Source organism: Myodes glareolus, chromosome 2 (genome assembly GCF_982192425.1).
Source record: "Myodes glareolus chromosome 2, mMyoGla1.1, whole genome shotgun sequence".
In the NCBI taxonomy this organism is placed as follows: Eukaryota; Metazoa; Chordata; class Mammalia; order Rodentia; family Cricetidae; genus Myodes; species Myodes glareolus.
In genome coordinates this window covers 109,549,037-109,568,116 of record NC_142027.1, presented here as the reverse complement: position 1 = coordinate 109,568,116, position 19,080 = coordinate 109,549,037, and the positions used below count along the sequence as shown (strand labels likewise).

The window sequence follows — 19,080 nt, the reverse complement described above, 5'->3', positions numbered from 1 at the left end:
GGATCGCCATTTCAGACTGAGGTAGAGGTAAGAGCCAGTGGCTGGCTGTCTTGATTTTCTGACCTTCAGGTTGGCTTTACTTATTAACATACAAATAAAATATCAGTACACAAACCTGCCCATGGTGAGGAGCAAGCGTCTGACAGCTGGGGGAGGCAGGGTGTGTGTGGAGTGTGTGTGTCAGGTCTGTGCTGATGTATTCAAGTTCTCCTTCTATGGTGTTGGTCCTTTGGGCCTTGCCTGTCACTGGCTGAAGTGTCTTGTTATGTAGTTTTTGACTCAAGGTCTCACTTATCCTGGGCTGGCCTTGAACACATTGTTTACTGAGAATGGCCTCCTGGCTCCATCCCCCAAGTACAGGGATTCCAGGTGTGTGCCACTATGCCCAGTTTTCTGCAGTGCCGAGGATGGCACCCTGGGCTTCACACATGCCAGGCAAATGCTCTACCGTCGTACCACATCCTAACCATAAGAGGAGGCTTGCATCCCTCTGCATTTTGGTTCTTTGACCATGTGGGTGTCTAATCCCTAGGCATCTGCCTCAGACACCTTATAGTCCCAAACACTCAGAGGACAACTCCTCCAAACACACACACATACACAAACACACTGCTGAGAATGTACACCCCACAGTCCCCAATGCTCAGAAGACAACTCCCCCAAACACACACACACACACACACACACACACACACACACACTTGCACTCACACACTGCAGAGAGTGTCTGAGGCAAGCTTTCCCACCCTGGGACCACTGGGGAAAGAATCAGATCAGCATCTTTTCTGGGTTGACCTCCTTCTCTGCCTCTATTCCATTTGCCAACAGAGCTCTTCCTGACCCAGCACAATGAATGATGCCAATAAAAAAGTACAAAGCTGGAGAGAGGGCACAGCGGTGAGAGCCCTTAATGCCCTTATAGAGGCTCCAAGTTTAGTTCCCAGCTCCCTCATCAGCTGGCTCACAACAGCCAAGTTCTAGGGGACATACAAGCAGACATACACACCTTTAATCCCAGCATTCGGAAGTCAGAGGCAGATGATCACAGCGAGTTCAAGGACAGTCTGGTCTACACTAGCAAGCTTCAGGCTAGGTATGGCTACATAGTAAATCTCTGTTTCAAAAAAAATGTATATGCATACTTATATACCACACACACACACGTTAAAATATGCATAGTATTTACTGCATCGCTAACTTGGGAAGCAAGGAGGTAGGGCGAGCAAGGTAGTTCAGTGGATAATGGTGTTGGCCACCAAACCTGACAATCTGCATTCAACTCCCTAAAGTCACATATGGGGAAAAAATTATTCTTGCAACTTATCCCCTGACTACCACACAAATGCCATGACATGGGTGCACAAAGACACACACACACACACACACACACACACAAATAAACAGGTAAATAAATAAATAAATGTAATTAAATATAAAAGAAACAATTCCTACAAGGCAAAAGTCAATAGATGCAAATTCATAGGAACATGATAGCCCTCATCTCAGTCATGGCTCAAGCAGAATTATTTTCTCGGAAAAGTACCAAAGAATGTGTTTCTCCTTGATAAGAATGTAAACAAAAAAAGTCAGCCTTTAATTCCAGCACTCGGGATGCAGAAGCAGGTGGATACGTGAGTTTGAGGCCAGCCTGGTCAACAGAACAAGTTTCAGGACAGACAGGATCACACAGAGAAACAAAACAAAGCAAAACAAAACAAAACGAGTCAGCAGCTATGAAATGCTGGAGAGAAGCTTAGGGTGAGACAATGCAAAGACAGGCCTAGGATATTGGTGAAGGCCAACTGCAAAGCTGTCAGTTTAACTTAAGTCCCTGAACTGGTTCAAGTTCAAGGACAACTGATCCAAGACCCCCAAATCTCCAATGCATCATCAGGAGAAAGCTGCACAAGTAAGGGGGAATTTGGAAATGAGAACAATCCAACAGAGAGTCGAGTGAGCAGAAACCAGGGAGCAAAGAAGGTGGGAAAGGTAGGCAGAGCATCTGCTTAGAATCCCCCAGTGAGGGGCTGGGGCGTGGCTCAGTGGTAGAGCACCTGCCTAGAATCCCCCAGTGAGGGGCTGGGGTGTGGCTCAGTGGTCAGCACCTGCCTAGAATCCCCCAGTGAGGGGCTGGAGTGTGGCTCAGTGGTGCCTAACAAGCACAAAACCCTGGGTTCCTCCCTACTATTACATAAAACCGGACATACTAGGCAGTCAGAAGCAGGAGGATAGGAAGTTCAAGGTCATCCCTGGCTACTTAGGAAATTCGGCACAACCTACATGAGACTGTGCCTCCAAAAAACCTAAATCATAGTTAAAATAAGAGTTCAAGTTATGACTGAGCGCTGTGACACCGTATGTTTTGGAGACAGTTCTGTTTATCATTTACCTTTAACTTCAACACAGAAATGATGTTTTGTGCCTCTGCTTCTCCAGATCCCTTTATACTACTTAGATTTTCTTTCTGTGACAAAGGACCTGAGATGATAATTCTGAAAGAAGAAAAGGGCTGTGTCTGGGGAGACGACGGCTCAGTCAGTGAGGTGCTCGCTGTGCAAGCGTAGAGTTCAAAGCCCCATATGAAAAGCTGGGCACAGCCAGGCAGGGGTGGTGCATGCCTTTAATCCCAGCACTTGGAAGGCAGAGGCAGGAGGATCTCTGTGAGTTCAAGGCCAGCCTAGTCTACAGAGTGAATTCCAGGACAACCAGGGCTACACAGAGAAACCCTGTCTTGTGATCCAAAACAAAAGCACCTGCATGGTGCAGACAAGAGGATCCCTGGGGCTCCTTGGCCAGCCAGGCTAGCTAAATCCATGGACTCCATACGTGGCATCTTGTCTGAAGAGACAAGGTGCAAAGGCTCGGGAGCTGTGCAGTCCATGAGATGCCCAGCCAGGTGAGAGAGCCTGTGCAAACAAACCAGCAATGGAAAATGGCTGAAGAATGACAACTGAGGTAGTCCTCCACCCTACACACACACACACACACACACACACACACACACACGCATGCACGTGCCCCCCCACACGTGTGAATGCACATACACGCACACACTCACATACAAAGACACACACCAGAAAAGTATCTCAGCTGGGTACGACCATGTTCACTAATTTTTTTTTCAAGACAGGGTTTTTCTGTGAAGCTCTGGCTGACCTCGACCTCACAGAGATCTGTCTGGCTCTGCCTCTCAAGTGTTCGGATTAAAGGTGGGTGCCACCACTGCCCAAGCTCACTCTTATTCCCAGCATCTGGGAAGCTGTAGCAGGAAAATACTGGTTTTGAGGCCAGCCTCAGCTACACACAGAATTCAAGGCCAACTTAGGCTACCAACACAGTCTAGGGAAGAGAAAGAAAGAAAGAGGGAGGGAGGGAGGGAGAGAAGGAAGGAAGGAAGGAAGGAAGGAAGGAAGGAAGGAAGGAAGGAAGGAAGAAAGAAAGAAAGAAAGAAAGAAAGAAAGAAAGAAAGAAAGAAAGAAAGAAAGAAACTCCAAACAAGCTAAAGGTCTTAATGCAAGACCCCAAATGCTCCAGCTCTTAGAGGAAAATGCAGGGGAGAATTTCATGGCGTTGGATTGGGTGAGAGTTTCTTGGCTATGACACTAAAAACACAAACAACAAAAGAAAAAGCAGATACATTTGATTATGTTAAAATTGGAAACATGTGGGGTATGGGGAGACAGCTCAGTCGGTGAAGGACTCGTTGCATCTTGAGCATGAAGCACCCATGTATAAAAGCCAGGCATGGTGATGCTTGCTCGCTTGTTACCCCAGCATTTGCAGCATGGCGACCAGAGGGTCTCTGATCTCCAGCGCTTGCTGACCAGCCTTATCTAATCAATCACCAATCTCCTTATTTGAGTAGAGGTCTTAAAAAAAAAAAAGGAAAATGGAGAGTGATAGAGAGATAGAGAAAGACACTCAGCATCAACCTCTGGCCTCCACACTGACATAGGCATGCATACACGCACGCACACACACACGCACTTCATGTACACTACATATATAGTCATTTTTAATTTATATTTATTTGTTTATGCCACACTCACGTGCACACACATACACTTTATGTGCGCTGCATACGCAGTAATTTTTTAATTTGCTCTTGTGATGTATATTGGTGTTTGGCCTGTATGCACGTCTGTGCACCACTTGCATACCTGGTGTCCGTGAAGGCCAGGAGAAGACATTGGGTTCCCTGGAACTGGAGCCACACTTATGAGCCACCATGTGAGTACTGGAAATTGAACCTGGACCCTCTGCAAGAGTGGCAAGTGCTCTTATCCACTGAACCATCTCTCCAGCCCCACAATTTCTTTTAAGAAATAGGTAGTTTTAGCTGGGCATGATGATGCATGTCTATGATCTTAGCATTCAGGAAGCTGAGGCAGGAGGATTCCTAGTTCAAGGTCCACCTGGACTAGAAAGTGAGACCTTATCTCAAAAGGGTAATATCAACCAAAGGACAGAAACAAGTGACACACCGCTCTTCACTGTTAACAGGGATGGAAATGTCACTGCCACTGTGAAGTGGGGCCTCAAAAGACAAACTGGCACTGTGATCCAGCAATTCTGCCTCTGAACTTGCACCCAAAAGAGATGAAGGCAGGGATGAGAGATGATGCTCACCCAAATGTGGTCTTAGCTCAATGCTATGACAGTCAGAAGCACATGGCAAGATTCTGTTTTACACACACACATACACACACATGAACACAGGCATGCACACATGCATGCACAGAGTTACAGATTTGGACGTTACCTCAGTAAGTAAGCAAGCAAGAAGGACCTTAGTTTGATCCCAGAACCAACGTCAGAAAGTTAGGAGGAGTGGTGTGCACTCAAAATTCTCAGTGTCGGGGAGGCAGAGATTAGCAGATTCCTGAGATTTGCTGACCAAACAGACTAGTTTATTCAGTGAGTTCCAAGCTAGCAATAAACTCTGTCTCAAATTAAATAAATAAATAAGTAGATGATGGATGGATGGATGGGTGGATGGATGGATGGGAAAGGGCTAGAGAGATGGCTCAGTAATTAAGATGACATTGCTCTGACAGGGGACAATTGAGTTCAGTTCTCAGCACCCACACCCAGTTCTCAGCAACCACCTGTAACTCCAGTTCTGGGAGATCTGCCTCCCTCTTCTGGTCTCTGCAGGCACCTGCATGCAGACAATGCACATACAAGCAAGTCGGCACATACACAAACACACCTAATGCAGGCACACACTGCGCGCGCGCACACACACAATATACAAATAAATAAAACTGAAAATAAATCTTTTCTTTGTATATGTAAGGTGTAGACTCAAAAAACACCACTCACAATTGACCACTGGTCTCCACCCACTGGAGTGCTCACACATGCGCAGTGTGCCAGCTTTTAAAAATAGCTGAGTGAGCCTCACCTCCACAGCTGCGCTGGCCCCGGGAGCCTGAGCCCTCACAGCTGCCCAGCCTGCGGAGCCGCAACACCCACCAGCTTCCTCTACCTGACACCAACATTTGGCTTCCATTTCTGGCCCCTCACATCTTTCTCAGAGACCAGCTCTTGCAGGGTTTCAGGTCGAGCGGAAGCCAGAGGCTCTTGGGAGAGTCAGTTTGCATCTCAAGGGGTGGGAGATGGATTTGACTGGGCCAGCCAGTGGGCTGTCTTGCCCAGCCACCCCCTGGCGCCCCAAAATCCCATCCATCCTGCAGGCTCCCCACCCGCTGTCAACAGGGCAGGCACACTTCCTGGTGCAAGGTAATCCTAGCCGGCTCTGCTCCCCATGGGCTTGGCTGGGCTCTGTTATTAATCTCCGGCAGATCCTGTGTCCTGAAGCTGAGACAGCTGTCCCCATGAGCAGCTGTTCCAGGACCAAAAACAGCAGGCAGACAACTTCTAATGTTATCACTTTTATGGAGAGAGGGGGAAAAATTGCAAAAAGTAGGTATGAGCCATTCCTTCTGCAGCAGCCGAGGCAGACCCTCGCACTGTCAGTGTGCAGGGGCTCCTGGCTCCGTGCTTAGAACACATTTCCAGGCTCAAGAGTTCATGGATGTTCATGGTCAAGATACTCATCTCAGGCGGAAAAGTGAACGCAACAGAGTTCCATTGAAATTGAATCAATAAGGGATTGTTGGGGCTGGGATAGAACTCAGTGATTAAGAACTTTCTTGGAATCCCCCAGTGAAAAGCTAGGGTGTGGCTCAGTGATAGAGCCCCTGCCTAGAATCCCCCAGTGAGGGGCTGGGGTGTGGCTCAGTGGTAGAGCTCCTGTCTAGAATCCCCCAGTGAGGGGCTAGGGTGTGGCTCAGTGGTTACCTAGCACACCTAAGACTTGGGTTCCATCCCCAGCACCACAAATAACAAACTAGAACAGGGTATTGCTTTAGTCCATGCCCTGCTCAGTCCTGCATTACCTGCTACGGTAGGTGGCTCAGTAGGTAGAGTGCTTGCCCAGCATGCATGAAGTTAGATTCCTAGTGCCACATTAAACTGGGAGCTGGGACAGGAGAGATACCTCAGTGGTCAAGAGTACCTACTGCTCCTCCAGAAGACCTCAGTTCAGTTCCTAGCACCCACGTCAAGCAGTTCTCAGATGCCAACAATTCTAGCTCTAGGGGACCCAACACCCTCTTCCCACATCTTCATTCACGTACACAGACAGACAGACAGACACACACACACACACACATACACACACACACACATACACACACATATTTGGTTGGGCATAGTGGCACACACCTCTAATCCCAGCACTGGGGAGGCTGGTCTGCATATTGGATTCTGGGATAGCATGATCTACACAGACAAGTCTCAAAAATAAACGAACAAATAAAAATTCATTAACTAATTTAGGAAAGGAAAGGTAGCGCTGGGATTAGGCGCAGGTCTCTGCGCCCAGCACTCAGGCCGTGGAGGCAGGAGGGTCGCAAGCTCAACTTGAGTCGCTGGGTCTAGAACAATTTTCTTGTGATCAGATGGAGTGTAATCCAGTCCTGGGTCAAAGCAGGCCTTGACGCACACACACACACACACACACACACACACACACACTTGGGAGAAAACCACCTGGTAAAACATTAAAATAGTTAAATAGTCTGGGTGTGGTGGCATATGCCTTTAATCCCAGCACTCAGGAGGCAGAGCCAGGGGAATCTCTGTGAGCTGGAGGCCAGTCAGAGCTATATAGTGAGACCCTGTAAAAAAAAAAAAAATCAACTTTCTATTATTACTGTGTGTGTGTGTGTGTGTGAGAGAGAGAGAGAGAGAGAGAGAGAGAGAGAGAGAGAGATGAGGTAAGGTAGGAGGCCACATGCTTCTTTTGCATGTGCTGGTCAGAGAACAACCCTGTGGAGTTGGTTCCCTCTCTTTACCTTTATGTGAGTTATGGAAACGGAACTCAAGTTGCCAGGCTTTCGAGACATAGTTTCAAGATTCGGAAGTGAGGAGATGGCTTAGTGCACAAGCACACTTGCCATTGCAAGCACAAGAACCTGAATCCAACTCCCCGGTCCCTTTGTGGAAAGCCGAGCAGGGCCATGCCCATCTGTACCCCCGGGATCATGTCGGTGGTGAGACAGGAGGACCACTGGGGCTTGCTGGCCGCCTCCATAGCTCCAGGCTCAGTGAGAGGCCATCTCAAGGAAGTCAAGTGGGGTGTGGCACAGCAGAGCACCTGAGGTACCCTCCAGGCCTCTGCACGTGAGCACATGAGCCCAGGCACCACACACACGTGCGCACAAACAAGAAATCCTCAGGGTCTGAGTGAACTGTCACCAACAGCTGCAGAACGAAGGGGAGGATGCGGCTGACACATTCCAGCAGCCCAGGATCACATCACCCCAGAAAGGGGTGCCCAGGCAAGCCAAGACCTCTTGGACTCCGGGACCAGCCGTATGGCCAAGTCAATCACAGGCACCCAGGGGGAGAACCACAAAAAGGGCCAGGAAAGGGGAGCAGGAAAAACAAACGTGTCAGAAGCCAGAAGTGACACGCCTGGGTGTAGACAGTGGGGCCCAATCAGGAAGAAACTGCTGCGCTCAAGCATTGGGGTGCCCACGAGGTGTGAACTGTCAGCATGCCCAGGCCCCTCCGGTGGGCATCAGGGAAGATTCTGGCAACATACTAGGGACAAGGAAAACCTGAATCATCCACAAGGCTCCTAGGAGGAATATGACTCAGTGGATAAAGCACTTCCCATGTGATCATGAGAACCTGAGTTCAAATCCCCAGAACCCTCAGAAAGCCAGACAGAAACGGTAGGATGTGGTTGTCACCCTGGTGTTCCTATAGTGGAGACAGGAGAAGCCCGGAGTCTCCAGGGCCATCGTCTAATCTACACAAGCATACACGCGCACACACACACGCACACACACAAACATAACACAGTTTTCATATGTTAGATTTAACCAAGAGGCTAATCAGCGGCATTCACCTACAGCCTTACGAGTTGCTGCCAAGCGCCCTACCCAGAGCCCGGACCCGGACCCAGGAAAGAAGTTAAGCCGCCGACTAGACACTACTTAGGTTGCACCGATCTTTTAAAGGATGCTTTATCTCCATCCTCTTAGGTAATTCAGAGGTCCGCACCGCTATCCAGAGAGGCAGACGTCCTACCCAGTGTCTTTCAGTGAGTCTGGATGCCAGGAAAGTGACACGTGACTTTCTTGCTTTCCCCCTAACGAAGCTTCCAGACCTCAGGTTGCCGGCCCTGAGGCATCTGAGGATTAAATCATATCCTGGGACCAGGATCTTACCGAACACTGTCTAGAGTTGGGATCCAGGCTCAGTCTCCTCGTCACACCCTCTCTCTTTAGGAAGAAAACCCTGCAGCTTTGGAATGAAGACTTGAGCGTGTTCTAGGAAACCGTCGCCCCTGCTCCAACAGCTCTCAGCTCACACCAAAGAGCACAGGGTCTTAGCAGACCTTCCCGGCCACCCCTCTTAGGAGCAGCTGGGTCTAGCTGTCCTAGCAGGAACGGAGATACTTTAAAGAGACACTGGGCCCCTTCCTTTGGCTATCAGGCTATTGAGACAATGGTGCCGGTGCCGGAGAAATTGGAATTTCCCCAGGAATCTCACGCTGAGAGAAGGAAAGAGCCAAAGCCTGTTGCCAGTCAGAAGTGGGAGCTATACTGAAATCTCTTCTAACTATATGAAGAGATTTCATATAGTTCTGATGACATATCAGAATATCTTGGAGAAGAGACAGGAGCCAAGACAATGGTGGGTCAGTGGTAGGCAGAACCACACCTTGACCGGAGCTGCTTAGCTGTGGATACCTTTTGCCCTAACTTAAACCTAAAGTAAATGTTAGGATACCAAAGAAAGACTTTGGGATGGAGGGGTCACTGTGTTCCTCTTCCCAATGTGGTCAATGTGACCAGTTAAATAAATCTCTCTCTTTTCGCATGGTGTGTGTGTGTGTGTGCGCGTGCACGTGCGCGCGCATGTGTGTATGTACATTCCATGACATGTGTGGAGGTCAAAGGACCATTTACAGGAGTCAATATTTCTTTTCACTATGTGGGTCTCAGGGTTTGAACTCAGGTTGTCAGTCTTGACAGCAAGTACTTTTGTTCGCTGAGTCATCTCACCAGCCCTGAATTAATTGTTTCTGTTTTTAATCTTGAATTATCAGTTAAAAAGACAAAACCCTGCACATGGCTTATTAGGCACTACCAGTGCCTAGGCTCTGATGGTGACAATTCAGGTAACAGCGTCAGATGAGAAGATTTGAGAAGCCAGAGCATTCACTTCTGTCCTGGACTGTGACCCATTAACCTGGACTGAAGGTTACTTATTCTAAAGGGAGAGGCAGCCAGAAGGGCGGGACACCCCTTCCCCCCAGAGATTCAGAGAACAGTATATGACGTGCAGGTTTGCCATGAGGCCGCAGACCGCCCTCCCCAGGCACATTGTGCGAACATTCCTGAAAATCCTCTAACAGTTCCTTATGGAGGTCCGGGTCACCGCCCCAGGGGCAGCTGGTCTGCGTCCAGATCACACATTCTTCCAACAGCAATGAAGTGTGGGGCCAGCCAGAGCCAAGAGAAGCTAATGGGGATTTCTACTACCACAGCAATTCTTTCTCTGGGAATCGATCTTTAAAATAACAGACAAGCTGTGAGAAGAGAGGGACGGGACGGGGGGGGGGACAGAGACCCCTGGGGCTTTGCAGGAAGGCTCCCCACCTCCCCACACTCACATGCATCTGTGAAGACCATCCTGTGTGATCCCATGCTGGAGGAAATGGCTCAGACTGTAAAGTGTTTGCCGAACATGTATGGGGGCCTGAGTTCAAGACCCAAGTGGAAAGTCAAGTGTACTGGTGTGTTCCTCTAGTGCCAGCACTGGGCAATGCAGAGGCAGGAGAACCCTTGGGGCTCACTAGCCAGTCTAGCTGAGTTGGTAAACTCCAGGCTCAATTAGAGACAGTGTCTCAAAAACTAAAGCATCAGGCCCATGAGATGTCTCAGTGGGTAGAGGTGACTGCCACCAAGCCTAAGTTCAATACCCAGAACCCACATGGTGGAAGGAGAAAAAAATCGGCTTCCACAAGCACCATAGTATACAAGCTCACATGCATACACACATAAATGGAATTAAATTTTTTTTAAATCTCTGTGTGTGAGACTGTGTGTGTGCGTGTGTGTGCGTGCGTGTGTGTGTGTGTGTGTGTGTGTGTGTGTGTGTGTGTGCTTATATGTGTATGGAGAACTGAAGGAGCCAGAAGAGGGTGTCAGATCCCCTGGATCTGGAGTTACAGGCAGTTGTGAGCTGCCCCACGAGGATGCTGGGAACAGAATTCCTGTTCTCCGCAAGATTAGCCAGAGCTCTAGACCACTGAGCCATCTCTTCAGCCCCATTAAAAGTCATTTAAAAAAAAGAAAGAAATAGGTTTCCAGTCCTAGAGGAGAAGTGTGCACACCCAGGGCCCCTTCTATCAACTCCAAGGTATTTCTGCCCATGTGCAACCCACTAACTGGTTCCCAGGAGTCAAGGGCCCCAGGCTCACTGTGGGAAGCCCATACAGAGAAGTCCTGCCAGGTGTCTCGGGATTTCCTAGCCACCAACAGTATCACAACTGCTCTGCAATGCAAGGAACAAGAGACAGAGTTTTCAGCAAGATGCTCTCTGAGTGTGCCCTGGCACGGCCAGCTTAGGGCAGAGACCACAGTCAGGATGCCCTGAGTTGAGGAGCCCATTCCCTTATCTGCCTGAACCACACATCGGGACCCCAGCAAGAAGCAGGGGCAATCGGCTTCAGTGGGAGGTGGAGAGGAGACACCAAGATGGGTTTGAGAGGCTCCAAAGTGGAGAGATTAGAAACCTCGCTCTTGGGTAGCAATTTCCTCCAACTTCAACATCCCACCTTGAGTGAAGTACTTTAAAATTCAGTGAGTTCTGAAGGGAGACTCCTTAAAACTCAGGAAGTAGACAACACACAAGTCTTGGAAAGTCCCTGAAACTTAACAGATTGACAAAGCTCCTCCCCACTCGAGGTTATATAAATGGTAAAGACCACTGAGGAGACTCTTCGGCCTGCTGATCTGCCTGCAGGTTGTACAGAGAGCTACATCTTTTATGAGCCATCACCCATGCTCTCAGGGTTCCAGCTGCTTTGAGACATCCATGTTCCTGTAATTAACTCCTCACCCATGCTCCCGTGAGGAACTACTGTGAACTCAATAGTTCACCAAGCTGGACTCAGATGGTGTTGTTGCTTCAGTCTCTGCTGGTTCCACATCTTGGGTACGTAGATGATGTCTGTTCATATCTCCCCAGACACAGCGTCACACAGCACCATCCTAGAAAGGGCAGGAGGCGGCAAGAAGTAGTGTATCTCCTCAGCTGGTGTTCAGGCCATCAGAGGGTATTCCATTGTTCCATCGGATAGCACTTACAGAGTTAAAGATAAGAGCACTAAGAGGCTGGGCAGATGGTTCAGCCAAAGCGCTTGCCCTAAAAGACTGATGACTTGAGTTTGATCCCCCAGAACCCACGGTTTTAAAAAGCCAGGGGTGGGCAAAATAGCTCAACAAGTAAAGGCACTTGCCACTAAGAGTGAGGATCTGAGTTCAATACCTGGGACCCCCATGGTGGAAGGAGAGAATCAACTAGTCCAAGATGATCTCCACCTTCTGAGAGTGGGATCCTGACTGGGAAATACTGGACTTTCCTGGGAGATGTCCTTGATGTCCTGGGAGATTGTCCCTTCCTGAGGCGACGTGAAGAAAGGGTAGAGAGGGAGAAGGAGGCAGAAAGAACAGGAATGAGAGGAAGTGAGGAAGGAGGGAGAAGAAAGGGAAGGCAAGTGAGAAGGGGGAGAAGGAGTGGGGACACAGCTCTGTCATCATGTCAAGGCTCAGAACCTTTCCCAAACAGACCTGCCAGACACTTTCCCAGTGGGCCACAAAACGGTTTCAGGTTCTGCGTTCACTCTATCCATCTGTACAGAGGACGGTCAGGAAATGGGCAAAGGCTTTGCACATTGAGCCAAGAAGTAATTGAGTTTATTTTGGGGAGAAAGGAAATGTTTGTGTGTATATGCAATGCGTTTGTGTGTATATGCAATGTGTTTTTATGTGTATGCACATGTAAGTGTGGGATCCAGCACCAGCGAGCCTATTGTCTCTACTCCACATGGGGCTGGAGTCGTAGGTGCCTATATGACCTTACTCAGCTTACTATGTGGATGCTGGAGACTTGAACTCAGGTCCAAATGTTTGCTCAGCAAGCATTTTTAAACTCACTGAGCCATCTTTTCTGCAACTGAGATTCTATAGGAACAAACCCCGAGATCTTCCCTGCGGCTTCTCCTCATTTCTGAAAGGTGAATGTGGGACTCATGCCCCCCTAAACCCTAATTACGTTAGACACAGGAACAGTGACAGCAGTCAGCCCCACTGAAGTTAGGCCTCAGAAGTGCACGCGGCACTCCTGTGACCACCTCCCACAGGTGGGGCTGCTCAGCCAGCAGCTGGAAGGGACAATGGAGCATGTCAGGAGGCAGAGGAGGCTGTCTGCCTCAGATCAGAGAAGGCTGGAGCACGGGCTAAGCACTTCTGACCCTCCTGGTTGCAGCTGTAAACAAAGACAAATAAATGGAGCCATAGGTGCAGTTCAGGTTGTAGATCGCTTGTCCGGCATGGAAAAGGCCCTGGGTTCGTCCCCAGCAATGCATAAACCAGGTGTGGTGGTACACACTTGCAATCCCAGGAGGATCCAGAGTACAATGCCATCCTTGGGGACACATTTTGAAGCCAGCCTGGGGACAGATGTGGCGGTCTATGTTTGTAGTTCCAGGGCCAGAGACAGACAGTACCGGACAGCCAGCCTAGTCTGTTTGGTGAGATCCAGGCCAGTAAGAAACCCTTTCTCAAAACGTATCTCAGACTTTGTGTCTCAATAAGGATACACAAAATCATTCTCTGTCCTGCACATATGTGTTCATCTGAGTGCATTTGCACGCACATATGAACTCCCATGCATATCAGCATGTGAGTGCTCATGCTACCCCCCACATGTAAACAATAGGGAACCTGTAAAAATGAATGAGGTTAGAAGGGTATTTTGCAAACCTCAAATCCTTGCGTTCCAGTGTCTCATGCCTATTCTGGTCTCTATGGGATCCTTATCATATGGACTGGATCCTAGTCTCTATGAGAGTCTTATTATATGGACCAGATCCTGGTCTCTATGGGATCCTTTATCATATGGGCCAGAAACCAGGCTCTGGGAGATTAAACATCTTATACAAGACTGCTATCAGGACAAGACCAGCTGGCAAGGCTCTTGGGTGACCTATCAACAGACCACTAATATTGCATTTGACATGGCCCTCAAAAAAATTAGGAGACTTCCCTGTAGTTTCATCAAAGCAACTTTGACACTGGATCCATGCTGGGCTTCTAACAGAGGTGATCAAAGAGAGCCAACAACGGTCAGGTGACTGGATAATGAGGGCTCCAACGTCATAATGGAGAGATCATTCCAGTTTCACAGTTTGATGATGGCGTTTGGGGGTGAGAGAGACCAGAGAAACAGGATTTCTTGTACAGGAACCCAGGTGTTCTGCCCTGGAGGCACACGACAAAATAGGGCTGGAGAGATGGCTCATTGGTTAAACACTACCCCACACACATAAGGACTGGCATTCAGATCCCCAGAACCCACATAAAGGTCAGGTGGTCAGCCTGTAATTACAACACTGGAAGACAGAGACAAGGGATCCCCAAACCAAGCTAGGTAGCCAGAACAACCACATCAGCAAGCTCTGGATTTGATTGAGACACCCTGCCTCAGTGAATAAGGTGGAAGAGTGGTTGCCGGTGATTCCTGTACCAACTTGAGCCCTCTCTCTGCACTGATATCCAAGTGAAACACACACCCATTTATGCTGCTGCTGCTGCTGCTGCTGCTGCTGCTGATGATGATGATGATGATGATGATGTAACACGAAGTTGGTTGGAGGCACAGATACAAATCCATAGATTTGTATGGGATTGTGTGACTCTAGCCTTGCACTAGGACTTTCTATATAATATTTAATGGCTCAAAAAAGAGTATTACACACACACACACACACACAAATTACTGTCCAAGCCAGACACCATAATACCAGGTACTTGGGAAGGATGAGGCAGGAGGCCAGCCTGTGTTACACAAGCAAGTTCAAGACAAGCCCAAGTACCTTGGTAAGACCCTCTCCCAAAAAGAAGTTTTAAAAGGAGCTGGAGAGAAAAGGCTCGGTGGCTAATGGGATTGCTGCACAAGCCTGAAGACCTGAGTTTGAACCCCCAGTGCCCATATAAAATAAACAGACCTGGGGGGCACACCATTAAACTCGCACAGGGAGAGCAGGGGGAACATGAGCAGAGGCAGGAAGGTGTCCAGGCATTACGGGCTGCCAGCCCTGTTCCCGGTTCAGTGAGAGGCTATCTTGTGGAAGAATAAGACAGAGAGTGACAGAGGGGGACAGCACAGGTCCAGAACACTCCTTCTGGCCATCACATGTGCATGCAAAGAGATACACATCCAAACACACATGTACACATACCACACATACATATATGCCATTCACACGCACATACCAATTAGCTAATAGTTTTTTAAAGAAAGATAAATTAAAGGGTGGGGCTGTTGCAGTGGTAGAGCAGCTGCCTGATGCAGGCAAGGCAGTGGGTTCGATCCCTGAGCTGCATGGTTATCGGGGGTGGGGTGCTGTGTAGAATCATTGTGTTTCCGTAAACAACATCACACTATACCGCCTATGCTTACTGCTATCTCCACATCTGGAAGCATGCAGAGCCCACACTTCTGTGCATGTTCCGAGACCTCTCCCAACAGAAACTTCTAAAAAGCATTTCTGAACAAATTGTAAGTGATAAAATCATAGACAAACATTTGTGCGTGTTTGGAGAATCCTTCTAATAGAAACTTCTAAAAGATATTTCTGAACAAAACGAAGGCAGTTAAGTTCCATGTAAACTTGTGTTTGTGAGTGTGCACGTTTCTGTGTGTGTGTTGTGCGCGCGTGTGTGTGTTTAGTTGTACATCCCTTTGTGTGCACACGGGTATTGGGCAGAAAGTCAAGATCAGATGTCTTTACCACTCTCAGCTTTACTTTTTTGTTTTTGTTTCTCAGGACAGGGTTTCTCTGCACAGCCCTGGCTGTCCTGACACCTGCTCTGTAGACCAGGCTAGCCTCAGACTCAGAGATCCACCTGCCTCTCCTGAGGGCTGGGTCTAAAGGCAAGCGCCACCACCACCTGAAGCAGGGTCTCTCACTAAATCTGGAACTAACGACTCTGCTAGCCTCACTGACCAGCGAGTCCCAGGAATCCTCCTACCTCAGCCTCCCAAGCACTAGCATTGCAGGCACACGCTGAAGGCCCAGCCAAACCACCTCCCTTACCCCAGCAAGCAAATTTTGGCAGAGGAAAAGGATCCACTATCCACGAAGCATCCGCAGCTCCCAGCACAAATTGTTCCGGTCTCCTTGCTGTGTAAAATGCTGATAAAATTCTTGTTCATGATTATTGGGTCTAGTATCTACTTATCCAAAGCTGGCTGAATTCAAGAGATGCAAATCTATATATACATCAGGGGAGGGGTGTGTGTGTGTGTGTGTGTGTGTGTGTGTGTGTAACTCCAGACCTCTCTCTGTATAACAGTTAAATTACACACACACAAAACTACTTCCCAAGTCAGGCACAACATACATGCCTTACTGTAATTCTAGCTACTTTGGAAGTTGAGGCAGGGGGATCAGAAGAGTGAGGTCAGCCTATGCTATACAAGTTCAAGACCAGTCTATACACTTTAATGAGACTCCATCTCACTAAATTTTAAAAGGCTTTAGAAGGAGCTAAAGAGAGAGCTCAGTGAATATGAGAGCATGTACAAGCATGAGGACTGGAGTTTGAGTCCCCAGCATCCATGTTCAGTTGTTCCAAAATGAGATCATGGCTCACACTATACAGAATGTTCTACGACTTCCAACGCTCATTTGCTGCTATCTTCACGTATGGAAGTGTGCAGAGTCTACACTTCCATGGGTGTTTGGAGATCTCTCCCAATAGAAGCTTCCAGAAAGAATTTTCCAACAAAATAAAAGCAACAAAATTACAAGCAAACTGGCAATAGGACCTGGGACCTAGTTCTTGGCTTTCATAACAGGGAACAGGGGAGGGGAGCAATAGAACAAGTCCGAAGAAAGAAGATGGGAGTCGACCCTGCGTGCTACCAATGAGAGTGAGGGCTTCAGCTTAAAAGACGGTGTGTGTGTGTGTGTGTGTGTGTGTGTGTGTACGTACACATGCATGTGAGTGCAGTTTCCTCAGAGACCAGAGGAGGGCTCTGGAGCTGGAGATACAGGACATTGCAAGCCCCATGCCCTGGGTGCTGGGACCCCAACTCTGGTCTTTTATAAGAGCAGTGAACCGGTATTTTAATACTCTCTTACGGCTCTTGAACTGGTGTAAGGATGAAAACATATGTCGTAGCGCCGGTACAGGTGTGAAGATTGGAGATACCGTCAAATGGGAACGCTAAACTCAGCAAGATGTGCAAACACGGCTGTCCGTAACATTTATTTGGTCGCTTTTCGTTTTCTTTGGGAATTCAAAAGCCTGCCAGACTCAGCGTTAAGCCATCAGGGGAGGCCAGCGCGCCACCTGGCGGTAGATGGAAGCAGCGGGCGGGTCCAGGCACTGAGGATTGAGTGACCCCGTGCCTCCTCCATCTCCACACTGAAGCCTTGGGATCCAGGTGGGTACCACGTCCCGGGGTGAATGGGAAGTCGCAGCCAAGGTGGCCTCAGGTCCCAAAGACCAGATGAAATGGCTTCTCTATGTCGCCAAGTGGCCAAAAGGACTCACGGCCTTGGTAACTCTGGAAACTGTGGAACAAAAAGCCAAGGCCGCACAGGTGAGCCGGGCAACTTCTTGGAGGTTGAACCTCGAGTCTTGTGAGTGCGAGGAATTCTCTCTTACTACTCCCGGATGCAAGTTGGTACCATCTCCATTCGAAGCCCCGGGCTGAGGGGCAAGAAAACCAGGACGGGAAGAGACGGAGTGGGCGCAACTGGAGACCACTAAGGCCGGGGCGACGCGTTCCCAGCACCCCTCTAACATAAGTTGGCTCCCAGCCCTCCTTAGGCCCGGGATCTCCAGCACAAGATTGCAGTATTCGCTCCCACCCCCTAATTCTGACCACAGAGCTTCTACCGTCGTGCATTCTGGCCATCCCGAATACACAGGCCTGCATCCGCAGCACCAGCGTCTCGGATGCCACCCCACTGTACCCTATCTCGCTTTCAGTCTCCGCGCCCCCAGGCCTCGTGCTCCAAGCCCGATGTCCCTCCTTCCCAATCACTGGGCCACTATGCCTCATAATCTCCGTGGTGCGTACCCAAACCCAGAGGACTCAGTGTGGAGTCAAAGCGCCTTGGATCAAGCGCGCACTGGCTCGAAGTCTCACGCCCCCGTGTCCTGAGTTCCCCGACACCGAACTATCGCGCCTCGAAGTCCTCACTGTCCCTCGATCCAGCTCCTGCGTCCCCAGCACCCAGCCACTGCGCCTTGGAGTTCCCACTGTCTCGCGATCCATTCCTGCAGAACCCCAAGCTCCGTCCCTTGCAACCCCAACAACAGGCCACCGCTCCTCAGATCTCCTGTTGTCTCTCGATCTGGCCCTCACGCCTTCGAGCCTCTGTTCTCCCAACCCTCGACCACAATTTCTCTGTGACGCTTAGTCTCTCTATCCAGTCCTTGGTCTTCTATCCCACTCCCCACCCCAGCACCGGGCCAATGCTCCTCACAGTCCCCGATGTCCCTGAATTCAGTTCCCCCGCGCCCCTGAGGCCACTGTCCTGTGTCCCCAGTACCCGACCACAGCTCTTGCAAGTCCCTGGATCCAGCCATCGCTCCCCCAGGCCCGGCGCCCGGCGTTACTCACCGGCGACTCGAGTAGCTGTTGCCGGGGGAGCCGGCGCCCTGCTCCGGGTAGCCGTGCTGCTGCAAGGCTGCTGCCGGGAACGGGTAGAGGAAACCGGTGGCCAGCGCCGACCCGCACAAGCAGCAGCACGCCCATGGTAACAGCAAAACGAGCTTCATTTTGTGCCGCTCGCCCGCGGGGACCTGGAGTCCCGGGAGCTGGGGACAATCAGGCGTGCCCCGGACGGCTGGACCGATCCTGCGGCCCCAGGCTGGAGCGCAGGGAGCCAGCCGGTGATGGTGTGAAGGCAGGGTCTGAGGTGGAAGTCGTCTGGGGGTCGCCCACGCCTCTCCAGGACCGCCTTTTCGAATTCAGCGAGGTGGGCTCTGCGCAGTTAAAGGGGGCGTGGGTCTTTCTTTTTAACCCTCAGAGGTCCAGGGCTAAGGAAGCATGTACCAAGCTGGGGGCGCCCCAGGAGGCACATCCTTCTGCACACCAAATCTTACATCCCGGGCCCTTAATACACATTTTGAACTTTCCATACCCAGGTGGGAAAGACATCCAGGTTTCCATGGAGCCGCACCATCTAAGATCCTTATCAGCTCCATTTTTCAGAAATGGAACCTGAGGCTCAAGGAAAGTTAAGCT

At 49.7% G+C, this 19,080-nt stretch overlaps 1 protein-coding gene across 2 annotated transcripts in view; it reads right to left on the bottom strand.

Moving 5' to 3' along the window:
* Col26a1 (collagen type XXVI alpha 1 chain) overlaps nt 1–18,850 on the bottom strand; it is a 137,562-nt gene extending 118,712 nt beyond the window's left edge. For both annotated transcript variants that reach the window (XM_087903513.1, XM_087903514.1), the window contains exon 1: nt 18,454–18,850. In XM_087903513.1, coding sequence (XP_087759639.1) covers nt 18,454–18,611 — 158 coding nt within the window. In that variant the 5' untranslated portion in view covers nt 18,612–18,850. The remainder of the gene's footprint in view (nt 1–18,453) is intronic.
* Between the last annotated feature and the right edge of the window lie 230 nt (nt 18,851–19,080).